The 24,622-nt window shown below is 37.0% G+C and overlaps 1 protein-coding gene across 1 annotated transcript in view; it reads right to left on the bottom strand.

The window, feature by feature from the left end:
- RNGTT (RNA guanylyltransferase and 5'-phosphatase) overlaps positions 1-24,622 on the bottom strand; it is a 168,717-nt gene that overhangs the window by 21,923 nt on the left and 122,172 nt on the right. Inside the window, exon 14 of the mRNA XM_057382214.1 lies at positions 12,137-12,203. Within this exon, the coding sequence (XP_057238197.1) occupies positions 12,137-12,203 (67 nt within the window). The remainder of the gene's footprint in view (positions 1-12,136; positions 12,204-24,622) is intronic.

The raw sequence follows: 24,622 nt of genomic DNA, 5'->3' as shown, positions 1-24,622 counted from the left end.
TCTGCTCAAAACTGATCTTGAACGATGTTCTCTTTCTTTAAAACAATAAACAACTAAGAAATGGTAAAAAAAAAACCCTAAAAAGTCTTTTTTTTTGTCTCTTTCAATTAGAATTAATTTCTAACAGTGTCTGATTTTTACAATTTTACTTAGAATCTATTTTTTTATTTATTCTTTTTCTTGGACTGTTATCCATCCTACTGCCTTTATTTCACTTGCCTCCACTATCAAAAAAAGCCTCTAATACTGAAAGAAAAGATAAAGAACTTATTTCAAAAATCAGAACAGATTAATAAAGAACAATTATGATCACGAGCATGGCATGAAACGAGTATTTTCTGAACAAAACAATTAAGGCACACAAATTTAGGACACTACTTTCTCTGAGATGACAATTATCTACAAGAAGTTTCCTAAATTACCTAAAACTTCAAGCGACTTGAGCACACTGCCATACTGTCTGAGCATTATGTTCTAGTCAAAAGAAAATGCAAATGCAATCACATTTATGGAAACTAAGCKTGGGGATGTCTACATCAAAGGAAAAAACAGTCCCTACTGCCACTCAGTCAAGCATAGGAGCTGGCCCCATAAACAGCTGTTGTCATCAAGGTATCCTCAATTATTCAGAACAAATTGCACTCTCTATGTGCAGAGGCACACCCAAACCAGGTTTGACAATGCAGTTATAACAGAAGAACAGCTGCAGCAACAAATTACCATGTTCAAGAGCTTAAAATCATCATGGACAAATCATTCTCTCTGCCAGATGATTTTTGCAAAACATAAGAAAGCAAAACAAAAGATGGTGCCAACCCCAAATCACCCATATACGGGAGCCAGAACACTCTCAAACACTGAAGCTTGTGAAAGAACAATGTGACAAAGAGGACAATAGCAAAGCACAACTTGCACTACAGCACGAGAAATCTGGCAGTTTTACAACGACCTGATCAGTTATTCCACTGTGACAAGTCTGAAAGCTCAAGGCAAAGCAGATGAGAAATATCTGCAATATCTATGTCATCTGTTGCTAAAACAAACGTTTCATTTCCAGGAGCTTTCTCAGCAATTTTTAGTTGGTAGTGAGCAATAACTTTATGGTTCAGAAACAGAGCTTAAGCCTTTTATTCTGCCATCTTTTCAAAATGGAAAATAAACTGTCTATTAATGTGTTATTATAATGAGACATAATCTGCATGTCCTAATGCTCACATTTATCACAGTATGTTTCCATATTACCGGGCATAGGAAAGCTACTATAAGCACAATCTGCTTATTGCTTTGAAAATCCAGTTTTCTGTATGACTGTACCTCTCAGAATGGTATCTGGAGGGGGTCAATGGTAAATATTTGGAAAACTACCAGTAAGGTAAGAAAAAGGATGAATTCAAGAAGAAGGAGTGCTGAGACAAAAATAATGAAAACCAAAGTCTGACGGCACATATGTTAGCTACTGCTGGTATCAAATGATACCATTCTTTATCAAATGAAAGGAAATGGGAAATTCCAAATCAAGCATCTCTAATGTGATAAAAAACTGCTTTTTGGCTTAATCTTGTGARTAGTACGACAAAAGCATCCCAACAAAAAGAACTGAAGAAAAAATACTAATGGTCKCAGGGATTAATTCTGGAGGCTTTTCCTAAGAGTCAGTGCTGCTGCTGGAACAGGATCTGCAGGGGACTGTAGGGGAAGGGAAGGTATGAATGTTAGATAGCATGACTGTAACTTGCCAGCATATATGCAAGTGTTGTTTTGTCAGGTATCCTGTGTTGAATGTTGTCACACATCCTCTTCCCTTACTGATGCACAACAGTTACACCCCATTTCACACATTCACAAAGTCTCTTGGCTCATTTACATCCAGCAGCTACTCACCGGCTGCTCTTCTTCCAGCCTGTTCCTCCTGAGCTTTGCTGCTAATCTTGCCACTGCTGCCACTTCCAATTTCTTTTCTTCTTCACTATATTTGTTTTAAAATTATTTATATGGCTCTGAACAATCTATAAACCTCTTGAGTTTTAGAGACATTCCTGAGAACACTAGCTCCTCTCAGCTCCAGTTAAACTCACAGATTTTTTAGATTAAACCAAAGATGCTTTATTTTCAACATATACCGCATACTCCATTAAAAAATCTATACTGTGTCATTACGGGAAAACAGCTGCAGAATGACTTCAAAGAAAAAACTCCATCTTTCTTCTTCTAAATAAACATTTTAGCAAAGAAAACATAGCGTGCTCCTTGAAAGAGGACCATAGGATCTCTGGAATATAATGCAATTCTACCTCTTAATGGGAAAAAGGTGCATCTTTTCATATTTTCTGTCTTATGAGAAAAAAACAAACATTTTCAAAGWAAACATTTAACAAGAAAAATCCCAAGATACTAAGAATGAAAGTACTGAAAGCCTTGTATAATGCAAGCTGTGGTCACAGCCATCGGAAAAGATAAGAAGGAAGAACTGACAGGAATACAGTATGCTCATATTACTGACAGTATGTTTATATTACAGACTGAAATTAAGCTCCAWTCAATCAGTACCAGCAGAGGTTCAGAAACAGTCAACTGTAAAATTTCCCAATAAACACAATAAATTATGCAGTTTTTTATACCCTTATGAACTAGTTAGTTTCACAGTAGTGACTGCTTATATTCCAAAATGCCATATTACCGGAAAAATTCAGGTCAGAAGGGTCACCCAGCCAACACCCAACCCAGCCTCCTGCTGTGAAGGGGTAACTTCAAGGATCAGTCAGGTTGCTCAGGGTCTCTTCCAGTTAAACTTTGAAAATCTCCACAGAGATTTTACAGTGTCTTCAGAAAATCTGCCACTGTTCCCAACCAACCTCCATGTGAAATTTTTCTTGCATCCAATAGGAATTTTCCTGCTCATCCTTCTCTCAGCATCTCTGAGAAATGTCTGTCTCTTTTTTTTTTTTTTTTGCAATCTCACTTTAGGTGATGAAGGATTGCAATTATACCCCCCCTCTACTCTTCCCTTCTAATAAACCCAATTTCTTTAACCTCTCCACATAGGCCACATTCTCTTCCCTTCCACATGACCACACAGGGGTGACTCCAGCAGGGTGGATTCTCATGCACCAGAAAAGCAGAAAACATGGACCTTCCTTAACCTTAGCCCTGGCTATGACAACCCAAGGTGTGGTTGCCCATTCCCAGGGCCAGGGCACGTGGCTGGCTCAGCTCCATCTATGGCCACTGGGAGTTTCGGGTGCCGCTCTGCAGAGCTGCTGTGCAGCCACTCAAAGCTCCAGCTCGCCCTGCCCCTGATGCACAGCCCTGAAATTTGCTCCTCCTGTACTTTTCAAGGTTCCTTTGTCAGCACTTGTTTTTTCTAAGCTTTTTGAGAGATGAGGTATGATCATACTGATTTTGTATTGCTAAGATGCATTTGTAAGAAATGGAAGGCTCAAAAAACTGCAATCTGTTCATTTTTACAGTACTCATGAAAAGCATTTGAAGACTATTTTTTTTCTATATTTTTCTCTATGCAGTTCATCTAGAGGTAAATACAAAACAAAACAAAACAAACAAAAAAAAAAAACAAAAAAACAAAACAATAAATTAAGATCTACAATCAATTACCTATTATTTTAACCTTTCCAGAAGGCTTAATTTACCCTACGCTTGCCAAGAACAAACTTGGATTGATTTTCAAGAAAAACTACTAGGAGCTGAAATAACAAAACCTGTCCCCTCCACCCTCCAAAAAACTCAAAAACTCACCAAAAAAAACCCCAACAAAAATCACAGTCCAAAACCAAGCACCAATTATTCAGTCTTTTTGTCAGCAACATGAGAAAACTGGAGAGGTAATATTCCTAMTTCTGTGGACTTCTATGGAACACTGCATGTTTTACAGAGAACCATTTTTTAAACTGAATACATAGCTATAATCATGACAAAAAGCAAAATGGGCCTGATCCATCACAAGGGAGTGAATTTATAAATTATAGCTCATTAACATTTTGTTCTTAGGGGCAGCAATTGTGAAGCATACAAAATCACTGCTTTAGTTTTTGCAGTGCGAATGCAGATTTTGTAGTTATTCTCTTTCTGTTTACATCACCAGTTTTAAGGCTAGATTTTTTAAAAAGTTCTTTATTTTTCTCCCTTAAAGTATCTACAGAGAATAATTATTCCCACTGTGTACTGGCTTTTACTGTAATATAAATGCACATATATATTCTAGTACTATATATTATTGGTGACTAACATTCCCAGGCAGGACTGAGGGCTCTAATATTCCAGGGTCTGTAGAAACACACAGGCAGTCAGGACCCCTTGCCCTTAAGAGCAGCAAATATGATTGAGAAAAACTGCAGTGAAGTTAAGGTTTAGAGAAATGTAAGAAAAAAGTCAAGGGATAAAGAATTAAGCCATATGCTTTTTTCTCTCCTAATTAATTCTCAAAGTAATGTTCAAAAGTGTCTTTTTTTTTCAAAATGAGCTGAATTTGATACCTTTAACAAGTATATAATTTAGGAATGAGCAGTTGGTGATTTTTTGCTAGCACCTTACATTTTCTAACTTGCAGTTTGCTCAGTAAATTCTTCCTAGCACCTCCCCCACCTTCTTTACAAGATATCAACTGTGTGGGTAGGGCAGAACCTCCCAGAGATTCTGTTACTGCTCTCATTAATTCAGAATTTAGGTATTGAATATGATCAGATTATTGTTTAGGAAACAAAGAAAGGCACCTTGAATTTGGGATAGAAGACTCCAAGATGTCTAAGCACTCTAGGTTCCTTCAGGTTAACTTCAAGTCCTAGGCTGTCCTGAAAACCCTCTCAATGCTGTAAATTAACTTCATTTTTAATGTAAAACCTTCCAGCCTTCCTGCCAAAGGCACGCACAGTCCATAACCCTATACCAGATAACTTTTCATGTATCTCAGCAAACCCGAAGATAAAAAATAAGATGTTGAATTTGACTCAGTACTATGGAATGATGTGGAATCAGTGAAGAAATGAATGAGTGGAAAAAGAGAGGTTCAGGCTCCAGAAGGCATTATCTCAGCATTGTATGACTTCCCGTGAGAAGACTGTACATTGTCATCTTGTACTAATAAACATTAGGAACAAAGCCTGAATCCCTACTACACTGAGAAATTGATTTTGAAATATTATCTCTCAATCAACCTTTTTTTTTAAAGTTTTGGTGCTAAAACTGTTACCATGTGTTGACTTCTGCATGACTCGTATAGTTTCTACAAAAGACAGAATAATAAAAACAAAGAGAAAGATTTCCTTATGCAATTTCTCAACAGCCCAATACTAGTAATGCCAATACAGCTCAATAGTAACGCTCAATACAGCTTCTATGTATTGCAAGAGGATATGAAAATCCTGCTGAAACATCCCACAAAACTCTATAAAATATAAGAACCACCCATCAGTTCTTCTGGAAGACTGTTAACAATAATAATTGTTATAATTACTTTATCCTAATGATGAACTTCAGAAGCAGTAGTTTATACAGCTTTTTCCTCATTTTGTGTGTTTTAATTTAGAGCGAATGTGTTTAATGAAATGTGGGGACTCAGACTACCTGAATTAATCTTCTTTCAAATCATCAAATCATATAATTATCACATTCCTTTTCAATACTATCAAGGTATTCATTCCTAGTAGAAGTTGGATCCAGATCTGTAGCTCTGAAAGCATTCTTCAGTTTTCAGAATAAAATTATTTCTTCCCAGCATAACCCATTTGTTATCCTATCATTACTTTCCTARCTAAAAATCATTATCTCCTGTTTCTCTTCAGTCACTGTTCATGCTAAATCTACTAATAAGAAGATGAAACAATCCTTCTCTGACACTGCCTASCTAAGTTAATCAAGCAGGTTACAACTATTTGTCTTTAATTTGACAGGCACCTGTTAAACCCAGTGGTGTCTCTTTCAGCTTGAAATTACTTGTCTTCAACRTGAACAACTAGAGCCAAACACTTGCAGATAAATCTGCATTTCTGTCTTCTCAGGAACATCTCACTTCAGAGATTCTAGGGCTGTACCTTCTTCAGGCTGAAGACATGATTTCCCTATGTCACATTCTATGGCGTCTCACATGACAAAAAATATAATAACAGCACAAAACAATAAGAAAGGGAGATAGGCAACAAAAACAAAATTCAGGTTATGACTTGTCCATGATAAATGAGAAATTCTTTTGTTCTACTATTTGCTCTAGTAGTGAACACAAAAACCTCTGTGATTATGTATGAAAGTCCAGTAAGCAAAGCATCAAATAACTAAGGCAACAACATACTATCAGTGGCTGTCAACAGGCACAAAGGGGAAACTTTAAAATATTTTGCTAAAAGACTGTACAGACCACACTGCTACTGTGGAGCTCTGTCAGGAGAGCAACTGAGTGTATGGCGAAAGCTGGACTAATTCTCCCCCAAAATTTGGGGGGGTCTGAAGAGCTGCACCCTAGACAAGGGTATTCCAAGCTTTGGGATCACTAATTGGTAGTAGAAGTCATTATTACTWAGGGAACAAAAACATGCCAGCCTCAGTTGAGAAATCTGCAGTTTATCCTAGCTTTAGAAATTAGCTCTTAAAAGAAGCAAGATCATAAATTCATTCCTTTCCCCTGTTTTTTCAGGAAAAGAGTGTTTGGTAAATTGTGGCCAATCATTTCAGTAATCAACCACAGATGTTTGACATTGCTGAARGAGTCATGAATGATGTGTCACTTGGTTCTCAGACACAAGCCTGTGTTTGCACAAAGGTAAGGCAAGGACAAAGGTATTGTACATGAGGTTTCAATCCTTGGGAACATTACAGTAAATTGTCTGAGGTGCTGAGAAGTTGCCTGCAGATCTTAAAGTATAGGTGGATGGATTTGTATCTGGAGAGTCTACAGGTTTTGATGTGCTATGGTCAAAGAAATTATTTTGGGATGATTATTACCTGCTGCAAGGCCTCKCTCTGGAAGTACTCTACTATGCATKATCACATTTTAACTTAAATGTGTATTTGCCAAGGGAAAAGGAGACAGTTGGGCAAATAACAGCTTGGAACCAAAGAGCATTCCCAGAGCGTAGGTGGTCAGCTTAGCTGCCTCAGCAATCAGCAACACTGTTCTCAAGTTTAATAAAATCAYAGATTATGGCCACTGAGGTGTGAGTCAGAGCAGAGAGCTTGATTCCTTGCTAGTCCTTGACAGCAAGACTGCTGTAACTACAGCAGCAAACTCCCCAGAAGAAAACTTAAAGCTCAGAACCTTTCTACTAGAAACAAAATACTAAGTAGAACCTTTCTACTAATAGAAACAAAATACTAAGAACACATTATTATTTTCAAAATATTCTTTTCAATGTATCTGTCCTCATATTCTATTAAATCGAACAATTCTATTTTGAACAAAGTAGTAGTTACTATGAGAAACTTTTTAATAACTACTCTTAAAATACTAAAAATAAAATAGTAGTAATTAATCTTTATTTAAATGGTAATTTAATGTGCTAAGAAAGCCAAAAAATGAAACCAGTCATTAGCTCATAGTAAAGACTGCCAGAAGCCTCATTACTTATTAATAATGGAGAACACAGTGTACTGAACTGCTTCCCCTAACCCCAGAAGCTACTAGGAACTGAACTGCAAAAACTGACAGTCCTAATAAATTGATTAAACAATATGATTTTCTTTATGGATATAATTACATARTACAGTGTAGCTAAGTTTTCATTGTAATCTGCATTAATCAAATACCAAATTAAAAACAATGTGTCATAAAACCCCAGTAACATATCCTTCCATCAGGCAACCATTATGTATGCTGGAACAATGGATTCTGTTACTTCTAATAAAGATGAAATTTCTACAATAAAGTTTTTACTTTAATAGCTTCATTGTTAGCAAAAGAATACTAACAATATTTAGGGAGAAAAGCTTAAAGAAAGCTTGCCAGTTAATTCCAGTTGATGACAACACTTTATCTTCTTGATTATGACGTATAGAAACCTTTTTCATTTCATCAAATTTCCAAAAGGTATTTAATAAATACAACCACTTAAGATTCAAAGAAAGCTGAAAGTCATCACATTGCCCCAAAGTTCTTTGAAAGAAAGCAGAAGTGTACAAGTCTAACTATTACTATCACTACTACTAACGTAGCTTAAACAGGAAAAGATACTGAAAGCAARYATTTATGGTGAAACTGTTCTATAASCSCTTTGAAYTAAAGGGRCACTAGAATTAAACAATAATTTGGAATAATTTTAATTTTAGAATAATTTTCAATTTTATTTAGGAATAAAATCAAATTATTGAAAGTAACTACCCACTGTTAAATTGGTTCCTTCAATATAATCTTAAAGAACAATCCCATGGGAAAAGAATGAGAAGCCATTACCACAGGAGAATTTTAAAATAATTAACTAATTTAAGAGTCTCAGAAGCTAACTGAAGAAGCCATCATTTATGTAGGTCCCTGAACTTACTGAAACTCTCTAAATATTACCCRAGAACAAGAACAGTCACAAACATTATGCAAAAAACTTAGTTCTATCAGAAACTCTGCTCAAAGTAGCAACATACAAAATCGTGCAATACCTATGAACAAGCAAATTATTAAAAAAGTTAAGTTCCATGCACATCCCCCCCCGACAGGAAAACACTCTTTTTTCCTTATTTCTTCTATCTATCTGCTACCAGATGCAGGATTCAAAAGCTTGAGGAGTGAATGCTTCACATTTYTCTTGTGCAATGAAGTACAGATATCAAACACCTATCAAGCACARCCACTGATACCACTGAAAGCAAATKGAGGAGGAAGATCAGGTAATTTCAGTTAATCTTATCAGTTCAGCTATGTCTCAGAAACMTTATAAATATTAATATATATTAATGAATTATTGATATAAGAAGGAAAGGCATAGAAAAATCATCCTAGAAGAGACATTAGTATTTCAAACTCTTTTCCCAGAATTGCCAACTACAGTTCTTCATCATCAAAGACATTGGTACAATTATCTCCTGCACAGTTTTGGAAAATCAAACTTGTTTGCTTTTGGGAAGGAATACTTTGATAAGGAGTTTTACTTTTWGCAGTTTTATAAATGCACATAAATTGAAACATGAATTTATGAATAACAGCATAGCAGTTATTCATATGTTTACTATGAATATTTCAAAGACCTGGTAACATTCCTACTTGTCCAACTWAAAGTGCACTAAAATGCACTGGAAGTACTGCTGTCTAATAATGGTCACTTTGAGTAATAAATCTACAGTGCAGAGGACTGTGGTGGTTTGGGGCATTCCTTAATGCACATGTTTGGCAAAAARTGCTGTATCTTAATAGAATACGTAATACTTGGGATGTTTGCAAATGCATGTGAGTGGGTAATTTATATAACGAAAGAGATCAATCTATCACGCAGTGTGTAAAAGCATATCTGAACTAAAAGGTTATAAAGATTCTGCCTTATATACATTCCAGGACCATACATATCCCACTGGTCTTTTAACTGATGGCATCATTAGCAAATGCACATTAAACACCTGAAGGAGTGCTGGAGGAAGAATGAAAGAAACCTGTGTCAACAGTTATGAAAGACCATTGTATATCTTCAGAGTACATAAACTTCTTTTTGTAGCACCAACTCTCAATGTGAATTATTACTCTGGGGTTTATTTTGGTGCTGAAGATCTCTGTGAAGTTATGACCCCATTACTCTATACCAGTTCCTCCTGCTGCCATGCAGCAAACATCTCTCTAGAATCTCAAGCAGAGAGGAGCCTCAATTTCAGCAGCTTTTTGTTTTTGCAAACTACATTCCATTTCCCAGTTGAAGATAATAACACGAATCAGCTCATCACTTCACCAATGCCTTTAGCACCAGAAGCAAARCAAAGCAAAGCAACAGTGTGCAAACACATACTTGTATATATGCCTATGGTTCCAAAAATAAAAACTGTATTTCATAGAGTACAGCTTGTGGAATTAGTTTATTCAAACATATCAAAGTAATCTACAGTAATTAAGTGTAAATAGGCTTTGTCTTTCAAAGGTAGCAACTGAAATTTGTTTTTTATATCCACATTGCCTATTCTATGACAAACACAACATACAGCATGAGATTACACCAATGAGATATTACCAGAAAGTATAGGATTAACTTACTCAAATTAGATGTATGTCAGGTATTCACCAAGCATTATACCATATATAAAGTAAGAACCRCAGACACAACAGAAAATGCTGTTGAGCCCATATCTTCAATACTATGCCATCCCCTACCCTTAAAAAGGCAACAATAGTAATACAGGAGGATATGTAGAACAGAAAAAAAGGTTATTGATTGGAGATACACATTGGATTCCAGAAGCAATTAAATAGATTAAGTCTCTGTGGTTTGGAAGATGCAAGATGGGGTCATGTGGAGGGGAAGATAAAAATCAGGAATAGAGAATGACTGTTCATCACTTCTCTTGACATAATAAGTAGGTTGAACCAAAAAGAATAATTTGGCAACAGATTTAAAAGAAATAAAATAACAGCTTAGCTCACAGTGATAACATGGCTTTGTATGTTGAAATTTTAGTGAAAATGCCTCAGGCACACTGAAGGACAAAAGTCCAACTGAGTCTATTAAGTAACAGGATGCAGACACCACTTCTAGCAGAGAAGGCCYTGCATGCAAATTGCAGGAAGCTGTCTGCATACTTTGTATTTATCCTGTTTGTGCCCTCTTTCCTTAAGCTTTTGCTAGGGATCTGCCCCTCAGTCCTGCAGTCTGATCCTGCACAGCATCTCTGTGTAGCTGTCCTGTGAGAACAAGGGCCKCTGGCCCCAGGTGTTAGGAGGGGTACCACTGCTGAAACAAATGGATATTCACCTCTTCTCACATCCACCCAGTGGACTTAAACTCTTCCCAGCCATGTGGAAGACCTCCCATTTTGCTACTTATTATTCTTATAAGTGGAAGGAGCAGGCAGAAATCGAGCCTCATTTAGAATGGGAGAACAGTCAAAGAACTTTTATAAAACTTTTAAAAAAGCACTAGTCTAAAGAGTTATCAACAAAAGTATACAAGCTTATTTTTGAAGAAACTTCTGGCAATATGTTTCATGAAAGTAACATTTTAATTGTTTGGTTATTAGCCAACTGAATAATATGCATGTAGGAACTGGGGAGATGACAGAAAGGGAAATAAGAAGATGAAAAGCATGCATTACTTACTTTAAAGTAATTTTAATACAGTACCAAGGTTTAAGTTTTAAAAAGTATTTGCTAGATGCAGTTGGGAATACTGCTTAGTAACATAATTAGGGATGGCAAAGGACACATCTGAGTTTTGGAAATTAAGTTTCATTTTGATGTAAAACAAAACCAAGTCTTTTAAAATTCTTAGGCACAAGCACATGCACACAACAGAGGGAACAATGAAGCCAAGAGTGCAGAATATGTAATAATTACAGGTATCATCTGGGACACAGGAACACTTCAGCATTCTGAAACAGAAACCACATTTCCACACTGCGGTGTAATGGCTGAAATGCTAATGTCTCCCTCTCTTTGTTCTAATGAAAATACCAATGACACTCATAAGAATCAGTCCATATATTCTTGTAAAACATTTTTGTTTGCAAGTGACATGACAGTAACTAATTAGCAACTGGCAATTAGAAACACGAAACTATTACAGTTCCACTGAAGAAAAAGAAACAATAAGTCATAAAAGACAAATTATTTTTCAGCAATTGTATGAGTCTTTCATAATAAATCTAATAACACTGGGAAAACAATCTGTGCTTTGTACTGCAGTATCTTCCCTGTCAAGGATCACTTAAAGAACTACAGGGCTCCAAAAGCGGTCTTGCTTTGAAATGTCTCTGACAAGACAACCTTCTGATAAATTAAACCACAGTCAAAATTAATCAAAAGATGATTGGAAAGAACTTATTTGACAAGTGAAGTGCAAAGATTAAACCAAAACCAAACCCAGAATACGGTAAACATAACCAAACCCAGCACTATTTCCCACTGTTTTTCCTGAAGCCATATTGATAACTTGAAGTCTTGAAGTTCTCTAAATCATACAGAAGTGCAATAATTGAAATAGCCCCATCCCCCCCAGCTTATTAATCGTACCTTAATTTGTGCAAAAGGTCTGTCAAAGTTTCCAACATAAAGTAGACCAACATTCTGGGTGAGTAGCCTAAAAAAATGAAAAAAATCTTTTAAGATATCACTTTACATCCATAAGTTTTTCTGCATCTGCAGTAATTGTTATCAAACCCTAGCAGGGTAACAATCTTCAACATGGTAGCATGAGCTACCCTTAYCAATCTGATTACACAATTGTATTTGAACTACTATAAAAAAGGAAAGACGTGCATTAAAGATGGATGCACCCCAGCAATTCGTGTTTATGTTGCAAGCAGCTCTTCAACAAAATAATTTCACAGGCTTCTTTGTGATGGATGTCACTCAGTACCATGGAAGAATGGCAGGTATKTGCTTTTACTATTTATTAAAGACCATTAGAGACAAAGAGACACCAAGAGAAAAGAATAATAAATACACATTCAGAGCAGCAAGCCCAAGAGTTAAAACACAGAAGGGCACATTAAGAAAAGTATGCACAGTAATACAAAAATGACACCACAACAAGTAGAGAAATAACAGAGAATCTCTGTAATATTGTCTAATGGCTTGCTAAATAGAAAGAGCTCCAGATACAGTCTGTGCTTGCTGTTCTCTGCAAGTCTTAATGAAGTTGTTGCGTACAGCACTGAGATCCAGAGGGACAGTGGGATAAGTTGTCTCAAACGACTGCTCACACTTCTGGAAAAGAATTTGATTTCTACAGATACTGTGCAAGTCAATGCTATTGGCATACAAACTCCAATTTCCAGAGGAGCATTAGGGCACTGCTGTTATGAACAGGCTGACAAGAACATCACTGCCCAGCAAAAAGGGCAGGAGAGCACAGTGCTGTTCCAACTGGGTAATTACAATGTTCCTCTTGCTAAGCAAAGACCCAGCAGTCATTCCTTCCAGTTTACAGCCTCATAAGCATTGCCCTGAAATWCAGGTTCTTCACAATAATGAGAATTTTTTTGGTGACAAAAAAGTGCAGTGTTTCTGTTTTGATTAAAAGGGACATTGAAAACCCATCATACTCTTCAGTAGCTCCAAGTTTTCATTAAGTGTTTGCTATTTTACATTTTCTTTCAATTTTACATCCCATTCCCTTTAGCAATAAGGCCTCACATATTAATTAAATTAAATAGCCAGAAATAAGTACAAATGTAGGCATCATTCAGCTTCAGCAATGACACTGAGGTGTCTCTTACATTATTAAGCATAAATATATACATACACAGATAATTCATAYTGAGTTAAATTTTTTTAAAATAGCCAAACCACCTGTAATTTTCAACTCATTTCTCACCATTGCCAGACCTGTTTTCACAAACAAAACAGTAGTAATCATAATTCTGACCCCACAGTACATAAACATCTCAGTATGATCTTGATTCCTCCTCATTCTGACAGCAATATGATATTTATGAATTTAAACTGGTTCACCAACAGGGGGAATTGGTGGAACTCAGCAAAATTAAAAAATCAAAACATTCACATATGTAAAACAGCTAAATAAGAAGAGGTGTTGAACTATCACTCTCCAAAAAATCCTTCTGCAAGTAGATATGGAATATAAAATTATTTAGTGCACTGACAGAAATACCCRAAAGAAGGAAAGAACAATAAGGACCACACCACATTAGCCACAGTACAGACAGGCAAGTGGACTCCTCCCTTTCCCTATCAGTGTGCCAGACTCCATCAGGAAGACTTGTACTGTTTTGCAATGGTTCAGCAGTRTATGTAAGTCAGGATAAGCATATCAAACTCATTGTCAGTCACAGTAAGTCAAATTTATTCAGAGCTCAGGTGCCTGGAACTGGAAAATCCAGCATATTGATCAAATTTTCTCCTAAGGTCGTAAGGCAAAATCAGAAAATATTTAAGGATTTTCTAAATGGAAAGAAACATATGGGAAGTAATTAACAAAGAAGGTTTAATGAGATTGCAAAAARGATTCAAGGTAGGTCACCATATTTCAGAAAGAGGCACTTTTAAACAACAAAGTATTCTYAAAAAGAACTGCACATAATTATTGTAAGAAAAGAAAAACAAAATAATCCACWAGCTGTATTTCTAGAAAGGGACCTTAAAAAAGAAGACACACAGTGTGATTATTCCCATGTGGTTATTCTTCACGGTTTTTTTAATCAGAAAAAAAATGTAGGACCATTAAAAATCTAAGTCTTTGGGATTGCTTTAGTTGGAAGTAACAAACATCCAGGGAATCTTAAGTCTGGTATTTCCAGAAGACTGCCCAGTTGTCTATACTGTYTAACTTGCTATCACAGATGCATGCTCCAAATTAACTGCAAGAACTGGCTTCCTTAATAAGACTGATATTGACACCATACAAGCTGATTATTGTTTATTCATTTTGCACTGCCTCTGCTAAGAAGTGTTTTACTTATAACTTTTTATTTATATTAACATAGCACTTCAAAAAGCAATGTTAATTCAATGAAATGTTACGAAAACTTTTAGGGCACAGAGTTATTTGTAGCTCTCCCTTCTTTAAATAAGAGGTTGCATTCTATATTTCTCTAGTTTACACATTCCTCTTGAGTTCTGCAGTTGAAAATTGGATCACCAACATGTAGTCAGTTTCCATTTAAGAACTCAAGAAGGTTGAAATGAGCACCCCAATAAAATCATAATGTTCTGAAATACCCTGACTTTATGCCCTAAATGGTCTGAGCAATTAAAAAWATGCCCAATCTCATCACTGGTCTAAACTCTTTTACTTTGGGTCTTTCTCATGAGCATAATCTCTGTATTTTAGAGACTAAGCACACACACAGAAGCCTGGAGAGGTAAGCRGGCTGTGACAAGAGTCACTGCTGGGACTCTGGAATAAGCCAAGCTACTCCAAGAGCATCACCATCTCCTCAGCAGCCACCAGCAGCAGTACCAAAATGCTGAGGGCCATTGAGGAGAGAAGTGAGACAGAAGCATGTGCCAAACTCCATCTCACCCACAGAAACTCAGCACAACTGACCYCTCACTGGCCAATAATGTGTACCTCTCACCAGTCAGAAAGTTCAAATTATGCATAGCTGGTTTTGGAGTTCTTTACCACAACACCACTGTATTTTTAAATACCTAAAATGAACTTYATATAATAAACTTCAGTGTGTCTAAAATGATACAGATATTCTCTTCTAATACTCTCAGCTAATTACCCTTTGCCTTTAAAGACTTCCCAATAGTAAGCAAGTTTGGTTATAAGCACTTATATGGCTTATAAGCACTTATATCTTTGTATTTTAAATAACAATCTTCTATTTCTTACTTAGTTTAACACTTGCACAGTTCTGCTCTTAAAACACCACCAGCAGTACTCAACACCAAAACCTGATAAAAGCCAGATATCACTTGTAATTCGCCAAAATCAATACCAGGCTATGAAACAGCAGTGACAGTTTCACAGCACAATTATCATCYTTGAATTTCACTTCAAATAATTATCTGAAAACTACGAGAAACAATCATCAGAAATATGAATGTCTACTGGCATTTCAACACATATATTTATTTTTATTTAAGAATATGTAGCAGTATACAAAGTTGCCTAGCTTACAGACTGTCATGTATTTGTATCTCTTCCATTCCATACATTATCAATATAATTCCCATTTTTTTCTGTACATCAAAGTAAAGATATGTGACTCCAAGAAGCAGTAGTTCTTGAAGATGTGTCATTCATATGTAACATGACACTCCACGCTCTCCTGTGCTAAACAATGAGCAGACTACTAGCCCAATGTGTATGTTAGGGTTGCACAGTTATATTCAATGGTAACTACATAAAATCCAGAAAGTGTCAGGACAAATGACTTCAGAGTTTTGAATCATATCAAGGCCCTTCCAGTACCAAGAAAATGCTGCCAGGTAGTTATCACTAAATTTCCTAAGACCTTGAGTAAAATGAAACTTGGAGTCAGGCACTRTGGGATGGCAGGGGATGTAGGACACAAGGGATGAGAAAGGTATAAAGGAACGAAAAAGCAGCACTCTGGGTTGGAAAGCACCGGGGTAGAGTTCTGGACTAGATAAGACCCAAGTATTAGAGAATGGGAGCGGCAGAAACTGATTTACCACAGAGTTCATCCTCTCTGAGCATAGCTGACCTTGTCTGGGGGCTGGGACACGCCCGGCACCATTACCTATCGCCTTTGGCCATGGGAAGCAGAGTGGCTTTGGACTTTTTGRGAGCAGCACATTTCAAAGAAGCCTGATCATTTCCTCTTCTCCACACACAAGCTGTTCCTGATAACTTCTTAAGACATGCTAAGATGAAGGTGAATTACCTTCAGTAATTCACCAGTACCTAAAGGGGGGGTGGGGGGAGACAATAACAGGGCTGCAGAGGAGCTTTTTACAAGAGCCTGTAGTGACAGGACATTGAGGAATAGATTTAATCTGAAACAAGGGAGCCTTAGACTAGGTATTAGGAAGAAACTTGTTCCTGTGAGGGTGGTGAGACACTGGAACAGGTTGCTCAGAGAAGTTGTGGATGCCCCATCCCTGGAAGTGTTYAAGACTAGGCTGGATAGGGTTTTGAGCCACCTGGTCTAGTGCAAGGTGTCCATGCCTATGGCAGGGGGGTTGGAACTTGATCTTTAAAGTCCCTTCCAACCCAAACTATTGTGTGATTTCAAGATAATACTGACAAAAATACAGGCACTGCTCAACAACCCACTCAATGCTCTAGCCATTAAGTAATATTTAGTGAGGGCAGAAAAACAGGTGTCAAACAGCTCCTGTGGATCTTGTTGGGAGATGTACCTTGAGGACACCACTACAGCTTGATTTGTACCCCAAATGCCCACCCTTTCAGACWCTAAGGCTGCCTTGAATAACTCAGGTTATCAAACAGGGCCACCCAAACTAGAGCTGAACACATCAACTTTTGAGTGATTCATGCACAAACCAGTTGTGAGTTTCCCTTCTAGGCTACCTGGATCCTAGTGCTGCTCTCCAGAAAGGAGCATGCAGAGAAATAAAGGTGCAGGGAGGAGCCAGGAGCTGCTGCCTCTCACAAGAGCAAGTTACTGCAGATGAGCTGAACGCGGTAATTTGCTCCTGTGCGAGGCAGCAGCTCCTGTGCTTGCTCTGGTGCAAGACTGGTGACATATTGTGCAGGGACACAGACACACTTGCAGCTCTAGAAGCAGCACAGAGGTCAGATAGGCCTGGAAAGCAGGGAGTATGGAGTGAAAAATACAGTGTGTGCAGTAGGAGGGATGAAAAGAGGTAATTGGCACTGGAAAGGTGGAATGTGTAGAAGGAAAATGATGACCAGTGAACAAACATAAGGCTTGGTTTCTCTGGAAGAAAGCTGCACTGCAACAGGCAGTGGTGGGCACAGAGCTGCCTACATCAATGCTTCAGTCATTCACTACCCCTAAGAAACAGAACATGCAACTTCTTCCTTACATTTCAACAAAAGCKCTCACAAAATCCCAGAACTGATAACAATTTATCAAATAATGTCTTGCAGTATTTTATTAGACAATCCTAAAATTTAACTTCARGTACATTATGTTTGAAGAGCAGTTCATTTCTCCACATAAGTCAAGTAGTTTGATACTTTATTTCTCGTTTTATTCTTAATGGTTGCCTATTTCACCACCTCCTGCAACCACAAGAGCACCTGACCCTAGACGAGTTTGATTCTAGATGAGTATGTGTTTGTTTTTAAGGTTGGTAAGTGCCATAAACTGCCAGGAAAGCTTTGCTTAATAAAACTTCACTGTTATATTTTATAATCACAAAGGTATTTGAGAGCATGCAAAAAAACTGCAGAAACTTCCAAAACTCGACGCTGAGCRTCTCTGCCTACTTTTAATGACAACATGGATGGACTGCTTCCTGCAAAGGACAACGGGCAGCTTCTGCTGTGGTCTGTCCTCTTACCTGAAAGAACTCTCTCCAGATCAGACAAGTTTTTTTCTGGTTTATATGAACAGTGGATTGATACCTGAAACATCCTTAGTGTCTGCCTGGAAGGGATCTCRCCCTATCAGAAATGATTAAAGAGGAATTTCACTGATGAGATGATGAGATAAAGGGATTAAGACACATGGATTACTGCCACTTTACAGTCAGAAACAGCAGAAAGCAGCTACACAGTGGCTCTGGGAACTGATGTAACAACTTCATCCTTCATATGATGTGGGCATATTTGCACTCCTCACAGAGGCTGGCAGTGAAAAGATTTCAATTCTGAGAAGATGTGTCCCAAGAGTGGAATAGTTATGAAGCRAAGTGGAAAGAAAAAAAATATCCTGACACTCAGTGGGGCTACTGACCTTTTTGCACATCTGCATCTTTATTGCTAAGAACATCTCAGTGTACACATCAATGGTTGATTAAGGCCAAAGATGCAACACACCCTGTTTTAAGTATAAATTGGAGAGTCAGAATAAAATTTTAGGAAGATCTCTGTGAYCACTATATTCACATTCTAAACTCCCATAATTAAAACAGCTATATAATGGGGATTAATATTAGTTACAAATATTTTTAGGTTTCATTTTTAAATGAATCTTTTGTTTGATAAGCACATACAAAGACTACTACTGATACGCTCTATGTGTGCTTTTAACCGTCTCTGACAGTCATTCCAGATGCATTTGCACATTTTGGGCAGAAATGACAGAAGTCACAAACACAGATGAACAACAGCTCTGACCACAGAAGTAACATCTCTGTAAGTTAAAGAACTGTATTTTCAAACACTGCTTGAATGTTCTTAATGGATAGTTTTGAGGATAAAGGTAGCTTTCATACATAATTTCATAARTTTTGCATTCCATTATGCAAATTAATGATTCCAGTATGTCATTATTGCACATGATGACCCAAGCACAAATAAAGCACTATGACACAGCAGAAAGGACAACACAGTCATGTGATGAAGCTGACATCCTTTTCAGAACATAATAAATATTCTGCCTTTATCCTGTGTTCACTTAAACTGAAAGGGAAAGCTGTGCACTGTGCTGCAATAACATAACCATAGAARGAGAAGCAGCTTCCTGAGTAGTTTCTTGAAGAATCACTTGAATTCTACTACAGTGACATTCCAATTATATTTTGTTTCTTGCATATGATAATCATTTCCTACTGGTGTAAAGCTCTAATTATCTATTTTCTAGGAACAGAAAAACAAGAGTAAAATCAGAAAAGCATAAACAGAGAATTATGAAAAATTATGTTAGGGTCAAAATAATTAAATTCCTCTATGTAATTTTTTTCAAGATTATTATTTCATTAATTTAATTCACTGACTACTGTAAGAGTGATATAGAGAAAATACTACAGTAGGTATTATGAAATATTTTAGGATATATAAAAGGATCCAATAAAAGTTCTGGAAAAGGCTAATAACAGTGCTTGTAAATTTAAACTGGCATGCATGTATGCTCTGCAAACAACACACATTTCATCTTGTTCTAGAAGTATAGAGTCAAGAACGTGACAGTTTCCAAACGTAGCGCATGCAGAACAAGGGCAATGGCAACACAGGGGCTTCACAGGCAAGACAGAAGAGTTGTGTCCTGCTTTCCACAGTGCATTTATCAAATACTCATCAGCCAAGCAAGAAACCTTTTTTATGGACAAATTTAAGCTATCTTAGTGTAACCATCATGGTAAGGAGTAGGCAAATAGACTATCAGACAAATATCTGATTTAGGACATTCTTCCCCAAATTAGAGCACAGATTGGAAAAAATTATGAGGGAACTGGAACAGATATTATGCACTGCTGGTTACACACTAAAAATGCAAAAAACCCTGGGTTAGAACACGAGGGGTAACAGGTTGGGAAGCAATACATTAAAGTGCAAAAAAAGAGACTGTAAACAGCTTTATAATGCTAAATTCATCTCTACAATAAACAACCCCATAGAAATAYAAGTAAACCTCTTTAATTCCATGAATTCTAAATTTGTAGAATAGTTCAAGCCAAGTTAATGGTGACCACAATTAACATTAAAGTGTATTCTAAACAATATTCCTAGGAAAAAACGCAGTGGGTAGCACAAACTACAGACTTGAATTTAACACCCTCAGCCCTCCCACTACAGTACTACAATAGTGTGTGCCATTTGTCCTATTAATAAGCACGGTGCTTTCCAGCACATGCTACTCAGGCAACAATATCAATGTTATGTGCTAATTGCCCTTCGAGCTCCTRTGTGTGGTACTTGAAAGGCTTCACTGAACTATCTCACTCCCCACAGTAAATCACTATCTGTCACTGACTGTTGATAATGGGAATCTTGKCAGTAACTGATCCCTGAAAGACACTCTTCCACTGAACAATGTCACCACTGTTAYATACCAAATGAAATAAAAATTACATTTAAAGGGCTTGAAACTGCAAACTGGACTGACCTTGTGCCCGAGGTAATGGTCTGAAAGTGATTCTAGACCAACAAAAAAATATACTGACTAATATGAAGGTTTACTTTGAATTAGTGGCRTTTAATTTGCATTAATTTTTGAAAAAGTGTTTGGCTGTGGTGGATTTTTTTCTGGGGGAAGTGGGGTGTTTGTATACAAACACTTTCCTAAAGACAGGGAAATTTTTTCAAGGCACATTCCTGCACTGGTTAAATAAAACCACAAGATCAGATGTTTCCAAACAGCACTTTTTTTTTGCTTGCTGCATTTATGTCTAGCACGGGTAATATTTTAATGTTTGTCAAAGTCTGTTTGGCTTCCTTTACAGGCAAATAATATAAAGAAGCATTTTGACTACATTTACATATAACTTATCCATAAAAAATAGAAAGGAAAACTAAGTAGAAACAAAAAGYACCTATTAAATAATCATGCCCATTCCTCCACCAATGGAATATTAGTCCCTGTAGTATAATGAGCARTTTGGCCAGGCTGGCCATAAATTATCTGGAAAATGAGGCTGCTTGCCTTTTCCTTTGGGAGGTTATTACGTAGTTCAAGAGATTTCACTATTAGAATCTATTTCTGATAGCAAACATCAATTTTTCTTTCAGAATATCACCCCTTTCATCTCACTGAAATATAGGACAGGAGTTAGGAACTATTCCCAATTTGCTGTAGGATCTGCCTGATATTGGCTGTGATGCAACTCTGCCCAGATTAATTCATGTATCACAAAGCCAGAGCACTCACACAGCTCTGCAGTGGCCTCACTGGAACACCATAAATCCACATTCTGCTCTACAACCCCACAGGGTCCTTTCACCTTGGCCATCTTTTAAAATATAACAGACATCACAATACGGCAAATTCAACTACCAGAATTAAGTGAATAATTGATACCACCATGCAAAGCTTTGTATTACAAGACTTCTGTAAAATAAATCTCATTACAAACATTTAAAGCCAAAACAAAGACATTTTCAGTGCTTCAAGAGTTACTTAAGAAAAACAGATTTCTATAAACAAGTAAGATATACAAGAAATAAATGAGATATAATGAAAAGAAAACCTCAAGCATATCCAAGTAGAAAATYGGCAAAAAATTGTTCAGTAGAATCACATGATCATGTGGAAATACAAGAAACAAGCAAGAAAGAGAGGGAGACTGTTGAAAAGGTAAAGGCATCTAGTCAGGAACATGGGGTTTTTTAGTCACCAAAATGAAATCCCTGCAGAAACAGAGATACTAAAACAAAAACTCTGGGGTTATATTGTTAATTAAGGTGAAATAAATTACCAAATCCTGATGCAACATATCCAAGATTTCTGACATTTCTTAATATGGAGGGTATCAACTGCTATTAAAAAAAAAATTCCAAATGAATCTTACACACAAAAATAGGGTAATTTCTGCAAACTTTCCAGAGCCCTACCCTTTAGCACAGCATTGTTTCAGCATGCCTACCTTGGCCACACATGGCAGTGCTACTTAGGAGGTTGCACAGCCCCTACATTCACACTGTGGCTGCATCTGCTTCTCTTTTGATCATTTTAATGAAAGAGTGCTTGAAAAGTAGTGGGGGACGGGAGAGGCAGCACACTGACATAATCGATTCAGACTGCCAAAAGGCGTCTGTTACAGTCTTCTTCCACAGTAATTTATTTTAAAAAAACCCATAAAATTAGGCAGCAAGTACTTTCATATGGAAGACACTCCTGCTATTATGGACCAAACCCTGTTTAAGAGATTGGACAGACAGAATAAATGGTCAGTTTCCATCTTGGCAAAGGCCAAGTGACTACTCAATTTATGTAACAGACTGTTTAATGTATTTATTAGTAATCAGAAAAAGTCATGAAYAGAGAAAGTCTGCTGATGAAGCAAGTTATGAAGCAATGGCTGGCAACTTTAGCTAGATTGCAAAGTTCATCACTTTGAAAGGACRCTGATATTGTATTTAGAATCACTCATACAACCTCAGCATTACTTTCCTCTGAAGTGAAAAATATGTGCTCTTTTGTGTGTGAATGAGGGAAAGGTACTTACATCATTTAACTAAGGAATGTATCATAATGTGAATGAGTCCATCAGCTAGAACTCTCTTACTTCCTAACATTTAAAGGGTTGACTTCAAAGCTCACTGAACTTTCATTSCACATGAAGTTTTGTCATTCTTTTTTTCTTGTCTTTCTAACTAAAAAAACCCCAAAACAATAACCTCCCGAACAASGTAATACAAAACAACCAAATAAAGCACAGAAAAATCCAACCAATCAAAAAAAAAACAGCCCACAAAAAAATTCCAACCCTCAGACTTCTGTCCTGCACAACTACTCTAAATCATAAGTGCAGAGCTGGAAATTTGAATACTCTGCAATTTCAACACAGGTTGTTACTACTGAAAAACTATGACAAAGAACTGGCAAGGAAACTATGATGGGTTGATCTCATCTGGCTGTAATTTGCCCCATTCTGCCCTTCATTTGACAGCACAGATGCTCCAACAGTTTTCTGGTTTTCCCAGTGCCCTGCATGCCACACCGGTGGTGGCAAGACCTCAGGGGTAGCCTGAGTAAAGCAGTTGGTAACAGTATCCTTTTTTTTGGGCAAACCAAAAATGGATCAGATGATCTCTATTTAATTTCTTGTAACAAAAGAACACAGAGTCATTGAATTATGCCAATTGAGTGATAATTCAAATATAATAAATATTTAATCACAAAACAATAATTAAATTGGAGCTCATCGACGCTGYTCTGGTGTGCAAGAGAAACAGGGATTGAACATGTATGTGCATAATAAAAATATCTAKAAGATTAAAAATTTCCCCTTAAAATAAAACAGAGAATATAAAATTCACCTATCTACACAGATCAGAGATATAATCAGTACGAAAATTCCCATCTTCTTATTAAAGATCCTCCATGGGAAGGCATCATGAAAGATGATATGTATGCACACAGTCAGACCACTCCAACTGATTTCTTTTTCTTCCTGYTCCCCCATACCACTTTAATCATTTATTCAAAATAAATACTTTATTAATTAATCATGCACAACCAGAAAAATKATTGAATTACAGTCTACAAACCATTTAGGTATGGGTTCATGGGGGACTATGCAGATTGCAATCCCAAGGTGAAGCCTTTAATGAACAACGAATTGTTTGGAATATAGGATATGCACCCAGCTGCCACTCTATCCAGACCCAAGTGCCACCAGCAGAATGCTTGAACAGCCATCTGCTGCAAACAAACCTACCACCCAAAATAAGGTAGTAAGGCTGTCAGAGGCTTCATGAACTCTACTGAATGCTTCACTCACATTACTGAAATCTGTACGGATGGTGCAGAATTTAGTTTCTCTGTTAATTATAAAATTAAAGCCCTCAGCATAATCATTCCACAAACTTGTAAATGAAATTTCTTTTAGAAAATTCTTCAGGTCATAATAGACATAAACGTATTATTGCACATTCTGAAGTACTAAGAAATGCAGCTTCCCTGAGTGTGACGGACTATTATTTTGTGATAGCAACTAACAAGACTGTAATACTGATTATTTCATCTGTAATCTAGAAGGCATTTGCAGGAAAGCTGCCCTGTGTTTCTGGTTATTCTGTTACTCTGCTCAAAGAAAAAAAAAAAAAATCTATATCCTGACCCATAAGGCTTTTTTCTTTATAAGGAAAATGTTTTGTATCAGGGTACTCTTCTGAAGCACTTCAGAAGTGTCACCTCTCCTCCAGCAACCCCTTTATCCATTTCGCTGTCTTTCCTTTATTTATGACTTTAATGTTCAGCTACCCCTTGGTTCTGTTTTCTACAGACTTTTTAAGATGACTATATACCTTCAGTACATTCCACCCCTCTTCTTCCTCCTTTCTCTAACCTTTCATCCCAGCTCCCAAATTTAGAGGGGAAGCATACTCTTATAAGAGCCACCAGGAGGGGAGTGGGAATGCACTGGGATGATGGCAGCTGGGACAATGCTAAAAAACGGAGGGCAGACAGCATTAGGAACAAAAAAAAAACCCTTCTGAGAAGCCTCTGCTCCACACACAGCATT

The sequence above is a fragment of the Malurus melanocephalus genome, unplaced genomic scaffold (genome assembly GCF_030028575.1).
Source record: "Malurus melanocephalus ecotype Western Australia unplaced genomic scaffold, MMel_1.1 scaffold_555, whole genome shotgun sequence".
In the NCBI taxonomy this organism is placed as follows: Eukaryota; Metazoa; Chordata; class Aves; order Passeriformes; family Maluridae; genus Malurus; species Malurus melanocephalus.
Note: the sequence above shows the minus strand (reverse complement) of the source record. Positions and strands in the feature narration are given on the sequence as shown.